At 40.9% G+C, this 9,089-nt stretch overlaps 2 protein-coding genes across 5 annotated transcripts in view; both read left to right on the top strand.

The window, feature by feature from the left end:
• The window catches only part of AKAP17A (A-kinase anchoring protein 17A), a 20,241-nt gene continuing 11,152 nt past the window's right edge, over positions 1 to 9,089 (top strand). For 3 of the 4 annotated variants that reach the window (XR_012654419.1, XM_075057565.1, XM_075057567.1), the window contains exons 1-5: positions 1 to 120; positions 450 to 1,665; positions 3,818 to 3,966; positions 5,098 to 5,338; positions 6,780 to 7,683. Coding sequence is in view for 3 of the 4 variants with exons in the window: in XM_075057565.1 (XP_074913666.1) it covers positions 904 to 1,665; positions 3,818 to 3,966; positions 5,098 to 5,338; positions 6,780 to 7,683 (2,056 nt within the window). In the remaining variant the exon portion in view is untranslated. Of the gene's footprint in view, positions 121 to 449; positions 1,666 to 3,817; positions 3,967 to 5,097; positions 5,339 to 6,779; positions 8,762 to 9,089 lie in introns of those variants that run through there. The other variant, XM_075057564.1, reaches the window with a different exon arrangement.
• Positions 7,653 to 9,089, top strand: part of ASMT (acetylserotonin O-methyltransferase) — a 21,226-nt gene continuing 19,789 nt past the window's right edge. The window contains exon 1 of the mRNA XM_075057568.1: positions 7,653 to 7,683. The gene's annotated coding sequence lies outside the window, so the exon portion shown is untranslated. The remainder of the gene's footprint in view (positions 7,684 to 9,089) is intronic.

Here is a 9,089-nt window from a genome sequence, read left to right on the forward strand (position 1 = left end):
GCGGAAGCGGCCCCGGCGGCGCGCGGAGGGGCAGGGTCCGGTGCGGGCCGGGGGCGGCGGTGGACGCGGGGCCGGCGGCCGTTGCCTGTGGGACCGACCCCCCCCCCCCGCCGGCTGCGGGTGAGGAGGGCGCCGGCGGGATCCTTCTGGGGCTGGGGGGGGGAGGCCGGCGGGGCGCTGCTGGGCTCTGGCGGCCGGGGAAGGCGGAGGTGAGGCGGAGGGTGCGGGTAACCCGGCCCGGCCCGGCCCGGTCGGGAGGCCTCTTCCCGGGGTCTAGCCCCGCCGCCCGGGCTCCTCCCGTCGGGGACGGCTGCCGGCTCCGGTGTGGCTCACGGCGCTCCCCCGCCTTGTGCTGCTGAGGCTGTTCCGCGCTGCTCGGAGGGAGGGCGGGGGAGGGGGGGGGAAGCTTCGGGCTGTTAAATAAAAGGGACGTTTTTGTCTCGTTGCAGGTATCTTCCAGGTCTTTCTGCTGGAGAGCGTGGGATCCGCCTCGGCGCTAGCCTGCTGGGGTTTACTGGTTGTTAAGTAGACTTCAAAGCTGTGTTTCATCGCTGTGCCAGTCCCTTCCTTCCTGAGAAAGGGTAGCTGCTTTCTGAGCCATCACATACCAACTTCATGTATTCCTAAGATTGTCGTCAGCTGCTTGGGTTTTTTTCTGAGGCCTTACTGAGGTTTAATTATTTATAGGCTGTAGTGGTTATAAAGTAATTTAAGATGTTTGTACTACTCGGTTTTAACTCTCTAATTGACTCTTGTATTAAGAGACATTGTTTTAACTTGGGAATGGTTAAATGGCCAAAGAATTCAATTATTTACGGATAAGGGCTATTTTATTTGACTACTGTTGGCCTGCAACTTAAACTTGCATCTTTTATTTTTTTTATCCTATGCTTTTTCTGTGTTATGGCTGCTGCAACAATAGTTCATGATACATCAGAAGCTGTAGAGCTCTGTGCTCCCTGTGGGTTATACCTTAAGCCCATTACAAAAATGACCATCAGTGTGGCACTTCCTCAGCTGAAACAACCGGGAAAATCCATTTCGAACTGGGAGGTGATGGAAAGATTGAAAGGGATGGTGCAAACTCATCAGTTTTCCACTCTGCGGATTTCTAAAAGCACAATGGATTTCATCCGGTTTGAAGGAGAGGTTGAAAACAAAAGTTTGGTTAAATCTTTTCTGGCATGCCTTGATGGCAAAACAATAAAGCTGAGTGGCTTCTCTGACATTTTGAAAGTCCGTGCTGCGGAATATAAGATTGACTTTCCCACGAGACATGACTGGGACTCGTTTTTCCGTGATGCAAAAGATATGAATGAAACTTTGCCAGGTGAAAGGCCGGATACTATTCACTTAGAGGGCTTACCTTGTAAGTGGTTTGCAGCAAAGGAGTCTGGCTCAGAAAAGCCAAGTGAAGAAGTCCTTATAAAAGTGTTCAAGAAATTTGGAGAAATACGTAATGTGGACATACCCATGCTGGACCCTTACAGAGAAGAAATGACTGGCAGAAATTTTCACACTTTCAGTTTTGGAGGCCATTTAAATTTTGAAGCTTACGTTCAATATCGAGAGTACGCAGGTTTCATCAAGGCCATGAACGCCCTGCGAGGGATGAAGCTGATGTATAAAGGCGATGATGGCAAAGCAGTGGCTTGCAACATAAAGGTGAGAAACTGCAGGCTTGTTTATGGGAAGCCATGTGAAAGACCAAGTACAACTAAATGTTATTTCCCTAGTGCTTAAAACCTACATCTGTATACTCTTGTGATTACAACAGGTGACATTAACAGCACTAATGTAGTTTTATGGAACAGCCATAATAGAATTTTTAAAGGAAAATGATGGAAGAAAAATGTGTTGTTAGACTACGTGAACAAAGTGAGTGGGGTTTTGCTTTTTTTTTTTAACAAGACAGTTCTAGAAATGAGAACTGATTGATGGAAGGACTAAGTATACGAACATGGCCTGCTAAATAGTTCAGAAAGTAATATGTATTTATAAATCTTGTCATTTCACTTTTAATTTCTAATTCAGACATATTTCACCGGAAGGCTGACTTTAAAGTGCATTGTTCTCTCTTGTGTTCACTACAAATAGAAATTTTGGGTGAGAATTTCACAGCCTCTGTATTTGGTCCTCGCATTGATAATGACGTCTACCAGACAAGTGTCAGAACTGTGAAGCTTGATAGCATGTGGCCTGTATGGCCTGGGTAATACACAGTTAATCATTAGTGTACTTCACATACAGAAAGGCCCCACAAAAATTTAAACGATAATGTTAATCTGTAGCACAGTTTCCTCTGAATGCAGGATGCTTAATTCATAATATTTATATACTGAGTTTTCCAGATCTTTTTTTCTGTAACGTCATTGTCTTAGAAAATACAGGTATGAAGGAGAAAAGTTGTCAGTCTGTTCATATGTAGTATCCATGAAAGTATGGCCTGAAGAAAATTTGCTCTGGTGTGTTTGGAGGTGGTCTGTGCATTTACATATCGATTGAGTGAAATGTTTGCAGATGTATTTCAGTATGCTCAATTCATCGAATCAGAAAGTGTAGTTCAGGAAAAAAGCTTGAGTATTCATTTGTGTAACATGGGAACACGCAAATGTTTTTTCAAGTTGTAGTTTAGTCAGTATAAGTAAAATACTGTAATCTTTTATCCTGTTATCAAAGTTTGTCAGCTGGAGCATAGAAACTGTTTGTACCTTGACCCTCAAGGTTTTCAAGGGGATGTGAAATTTTAAACTGTCACTTAAATGCGGGGATCAGGGTTCCCATATTTAGTTTGGCTGTGCAAGAGGTATCATGCCTTCCTGGCAGCTGCTTTGGGGATTGATAGGAAGAGAGAGGAGTGTGTTTGTGACTGTGCTGTCAGGACAGATCTCTTTCATACAAGGTCACAATGCTTTGTCTGTTTCTACCTGTCTGTCCTTTTAGCCTGTTAGTGAAACATCATTTTACATAGAGCCTGGGTGAATTAAACTCCAGAGTATGTGCTCCTTGTTCTCTGCCCCACGGCTCATGAGGTTGGGCCTGCAGGAATGTATTACAGACCCTTGCCTGCCTGCACACAGGTTGTATCTAGAGTGGGAGATTAGGACGCCAGGGGTGTGATGTCTGCTGCTGCCTTGTTCCTGGCGTGCAGCTGGATATGGCCAAGGTGTGCTCGTATGTCCTGGAAGCTGAGTGTTTTCCCACGTCTCATTGCTCAGATGTGTGTAACTTCCTTTTCTCTTCTGTTCCCAGTCTCAAACTTGGAGCTTCAGCCCAGTATACCTCAATTTTGGAATCTTGGTGTTGGTGGGGAGGCATTTGCTTAAACCAGGTGCTGGATATTGTAGAACTGTTTCTTCTGCTGAACTGAACGATCATGGTTTTAGACAGAAAGGGAGGTCTTTATTTAGGCCCATTTCTACCTAGTGCTGTACAGTCCCTAATAGTGTATGTGAGTTGAAGGAGTTCTGTATGTTCCTGTTCTGACAGGTTGAAGACACTGGACAGCCAGGGCCTAAACCATACTAGGGTTTACTTTTGGATGTCAGACACACACAAAAGTGTAAACTGGTGCCTGATTGTGCTAGTGTGCAGGCATTTAGTTCCTAGTTAACTGGTTATAGCCCTCTGGTGCTTGCTCTGGGCACATAGAGAGGTTCCCTTTGTTTTGAAAAAGGTTTTATAATTTTTGTCGTACTTACACTGCGGTTTGGACACCTTTGTGCTAGGTTAAAATTGTTGGGGATTATGTAGGTTGTAGGGGATTTTTTTTTTATTTATGTCTACTTAAAACTGTTTTCAATTGTATCTTTTAAAGGTTTCTTTTGACTCGACAAAACACCTCAGTGATGCATCAATTAAGAAACGTCAGCTTGAAAGGCAAAAGCTTCAGGAGCTTGAAAAACAGAGAGAAGAACAAAAACGTAAAGAGAAAGAAGCTGAGGAAAAACAAAAAGAGGAAGAAAGGTATTTATCACTTCTTAGTTATATTTTTTAACAATCAGGCATAACAAAACAGTAGTTGCTCCTTCATATCAGCATCCATAGATAGAAAATAACTGAACACAAGTTTCCTTTCAAAGTTCTACTCCTGTAGCTGAAGTGAAGCACTTAAAACTGAGTGAAAATATTGTGGTCCTTTTGAGGAAATAGGTTCAGGGATTATGAGATTTGGAGAAGAGTATTTTACTCCCTGACTCCCCCCCACCCCCTTTTTTTTTTTCCTTGAACTGTGATTTCAAGAGCTGGGGACTTACATGATATGTAGTCATTCTGATGGAAAAATGTGTATTGTAAATGGAGAATAGAAAATAACACGCTAGTTGTACTACTAAGTAACTTTGGTATTATAAAGCTTATTTGTTTTTAACATCAGTATTTTTCCAGGAAAGGCATGGGATACAAGCATATCTTAACAGTGACATTTTAAGAAAATGTATAGGGGTGCAAATATCATAAGACAGCTCTTCAGAATAGAAACACAAATGGAGCAAATTGTTTCCAAGGTTGTATGGTGTCCATTTGCCTTGATGTGTATAAATTCTCATTGCTTAATGTTTAGATATTAAACAGTTTCTGAAACTGTAAGGTTATTTAGATTATCACTAATGCTTATGTTCTGTTCAAAATACTAAATCTGCAAAATACTTAATTTCCTAAAAATTGTGCCATTAGACACCTGATCTCAGAAACCCTTAGCCTTTTACATAAGCTACCATTTTGTCCTAATGACTGAAATAAAAACCACCAGCCCCTGCACACATTAATCGGCCTGGTAATTTTCTTCTCACTATGATGTTTGACTGCCCAGCTGCCTGAACACATTGTTATTGTCTCTGGTCGAATTGTTTTTAAAAAAATAAATTTTTGTTTTATGTTTGGATTCCAACTTGGTTTTAAATATTGACAGGCAGATGATTTTTTGCTATCACAAGTAACAGTTAAAATGTTCACTGTTTTCTACTTCTGTTTTTTAGTAATCAACAAGACTGACTTAGAAAAAAATTTACTCAAAATACAAAACATATTTTGACATAGGGCAGGATTCTAAAATTGTACCTCCCCTAGATAAGGTAAAAATATTAATCTCTGTTTTAGGAAGCAGAGAGAGCTTGAAGAATATGAGAGAGAGAGAAAAAGAGAAGAAAAGTTGCGCAAGAGAGAACAGAAGCAGAAAGATCGTGAAGTTCGACGAAACAAAAAGCAACTTGAAAAGCTTCAAGCTGAAGAACAGAAGAAACTGCAAGAGAAGATAAAGTTAGAAGAAAGGAAGCTCCTGTTAGCTCAGAGAAATCTTCAGTCCATTAGACTAATTGCAGAACTGCTAAGCAGGGCAAAGGTAACCTCAATATTTATTTCAGAAGCTAATGAAGAGCCCAGAAGAACAAAGCCTTTTACTGACTTGAGAGGGGGTGGGGAGCACTGTTCATTAAACAACAGATTTAATACCTCTCCAGATTCTATTCCTTAGACCAAAAATTCAAAAAAGTGCAATGAAACAGTATTTCTCCCTTGGTAAAATATGCACATGTAGGTATATGGAAGAGTGAACTTGAACCTGTAGTCCTGAATAGCATTTTTTACCTGTAAACTAATTGGCAGGCTTGCTCTTGAGTCCAGTAGAAGAACATGTAAGCGTGGTAAAGTGAACTAAATACAGAGGATAAGGTGCAAGACTCCTAATTTCTAATTCCAGTTTTGATGCTGTTTCCCATTTGGCTTTCAGCAGTTCCGTTAACTATTCTTTGCAGTTTCAGAGAATGGGCTTTCATTATTTGATGTTTGAAAATGTGCAGAATGATTTTTGTTTAGGAAGGGTACTGTCAGCTAAGGTTTTGAATGTTAGAGCCTGTCTCTCTAACAGTATTGTTATTTTTCACTGGAACAGGGTGTCATTTGCTTAAGACTTGGATAAAGTCATGTTAGGGGGTAATGTAATGTATGTTAATTATTTTCTGTAGAAATGAAAAACTGTGTGGCGAAGCATAGTTTGGGTTTCTTTTGGTTTTTTTTTGGTTTTTTTTTCCTTGATGCCAGTGTACCTCAGGAGTGTTTTTGAACTCATACAGTGCTATGTGGTCAGTTACATCCTAGGAGAAGGGAGAAATACTTCTTGCATGCTTTGTAACTTTGCAGCTGTGCAATAGAAGGGTTGTCTGATAAAACAGAGCAGTGCGTTTCTTTCACTCCCAGAATTTTGAGGTCTACACTAAGCTGTTTGTCTGGGTCAGAATAGAAAAAAGAAGTTTGAACTTTTTCAGTATCATGAGTTTCTACAGTGGTTGACAAAATGAGAATCAGTTTCTACATAATATGTGTGTTTTTATTTGCCCTCTTTTTTATGGACTCATTGTAAAGTCATCTATGAACCACATAAATTTGAGTGAAACCTTCAAGTGATGACCCTGATAAATGTATTTTAATACTTCAAATTTCACATGTTGCTCTACCTTGTGTGTTAATGCTCATCATATTAAGGAGCCATAAAGACCAAGCTTTGGTTTTGCCTTGTGAAACAGTTAGGAAAAATTAACACTCAGAAGAGTTTGTGGACTAATACTAATGTTTCTCCTTACAACAGTTGTGTGTTAGTGGGGTTTTTTTGTTTGGTTTTGATTTTTTTCTCTTTAAGAGGGAAACAACTGTTTTATTTTGGGATGGTTAACTTCTGTTTGTTAGAGTTTATTTTCTTGCTTTTGTGTTATGGTATAGATTGGAAGCATGAGCAGGTCTATAAATGTTTTTTGTTTACTCTTACATTCCCTTTGACTATCTTTCAGACAGTAAAGCTTTTGGAGCAAGAACATAATGAAGAAAAGATTCGTCTTCAGCAGCTAGAGGAGAGACGAAGGCTCCAGGAGGCTGAACTCAAACGTGTGGAAGAGGAAAAAGAGAGAGCACTAGGGTTGCAGAGGAAAGAAAAGGAGCTGAGGGAGAAACTACTGAACAATCTTCTGAGTAAGAAGATGGATGCAATTAATCAAAACAAAGAAGAAACTGAAGCATCTCAGTCTGATGTTCCGAAAACCCCTAGTGGTGTTCCACACACCGTGTCATCCAGCTGCATCACTTCTACCTCGGGACAGGCTGTTACAGGCAAACTGGCTCCCGGCTCTCAAAGAGAAGTAGCATCCACTGAGAACGTAAACGCTCAATGCAAGTACTTGAATGGTAACATTCATGACAAAGTTCATGTCAAAGAAGGTCAGAAACTTCATACGACAAACTCTGAGAGGTGTTCTGAGAAAAGAAATTCAGGGGTACTCTCATGTGTTCCTACCAATAACCAGCAGCAGAAGAACCTCTCCAGCTATGACCAGAATACCTGTAGAAAGGACTCACACTGTGAGCAGGGCAAACGTAGCACAGAGCCAAGGAGAAGAAAGAGCCGTTCATGTAGCAGCATAAACACTGATGAGAGTAAGGGTAAACGGGAGAGGAGCAGACACAGAAGAGATGTGAGTTATCAGGATGAAAAGCGCAGGAAAGAAAGGAGATATTATAGACACTCTAGCAGAAGTTACAGTCCTCGACGAAGCCATAGTCCTCGTCGAAGAAGTGTAAGCCCCAGACGTTCACGTTACAGAAGAACTCGCAGTAGTGAACGTAAACGAGACAGAAGAGAAAGAAGTCATAGTCGCAGAAGTGTGAGCAGGAGACGAAGGCACCGGAGGAGATCACTGAGTAAGCAAAGGAGTACTTGGAGTGGGTAGTGGAGGCCTTGGCTCCTTGGAAAGGCTGTGGTTGGACAAAAGGGCCAGAAAGTTGTAAATGAGACCTCATCGGTGTGACTGCTATAGAAAACATGTTTGTTTCAACCAATGCTTAACTTGCATCTAGTCCCTGAAATCAAGAAAATAGCTGCCTGATTTTTTTGATGTTCCTTCGTGCTTGTCTCTTTCTAGGTTTCTACCACAGTGTAGGTATAACCCACCTGTGCTTGTGCTCGAGTTCCTACAGTGCTAAAAGCCAACCTGTTTTCTTGATTTTCAGTTTTCTAAACCTTAATTTTAGTCGATTTAGTTTTTATCTCTGTATCACCAAATTTGGCTTGAGAAGTACATGGGTGCCAGTTATAGGAGCTCCAGACATGACAAGCTATTACATACAGATTTGATTTAAAATGCTTTCTGGTGCATTCAATGAAATCACACTTAACAAAGTAGAGTTTTTGCTGATTGAGATTGATAGCAGGGCTTTCATATACTTCTTAAAACTGACTATAAAGATATGCAGGATATCTTTTAAACTGCTATGATTCCTTCAAATGTCTGTATGGTGCCAAACTTTGTGGCCCAAATTATTCTGACTTGTAATGCCGTTTGCATAATACTACTTTCCATGTAAGAGAGGCACACTGACGTAGGAAGTAAGCAGCAGTGGTAAAATGATTGAGGAGTTGTTCTGTTATTTTGTTGACATATTTGGCTTTGTAATTACTTCAGGTGGCATAGAGCCATTTTAAGCGTTTTTTCAGGTACATACAGAGCTAGCCATTGTCTTTTGAAAAAGGGGCCTTCTTGCTAAATTATTTTTACTTGTGGTGTTGGAACGTAAGGCTGCAGTGTCTCTTGTTAAATCCATTTAAGAATACTTTTGCTTCTAAAATGCAGCTCAGGAATATTAAAAGCTATAACATTACAGTGAAAGAGTTTATTTTGCCTTTTTATGGTAAAATTAAAAAGAAAACTGTTTCCAGTGAACTGAAGTTGCTGTTTTCGTATGTCAGTGTATTAAAAACTGCAGAAGTGTTGTATGAGAACCCATTTGTTGGAAAAAAATCACTCAACACATTTGAATAATGAAGCTCAGCCACTCTTCTTGATGGTCCTGTTACGTACAGCTGTGTCAACTGTTAATTCAGCAGGACGCATGCTCTTTATCTACAGCCTTCAGATGCCATTTTCCTCACACTGATGCATCAAATCAAAGGGCATCCCTTTCCTGAAGTGCCTGAGGAGCACATTGGTACTGCAGCTCAGCTGGATCCATGGCTGGCTGAGTTTGTCTGCGTTGCTTTCAGTGAATCTATGTGGGGTTTGTTTCTTACTAGAACATGCTGCTGAAATCTTTGTAGTAACTAGCTGTGG

This window comes from Buteo buteo, chromosome 25, assembly GCF_964188355.1.
Source record: "Buteo buteo chromosome 25, bButBut1.hap1.1, whole genome shotgun sequence".
Taxonomy (NCBI): Eukaryota; Metazoa; Chordata; class Aves; order Accipitriformes; family Accipitridae; genus Buteo; species Buteo buteo.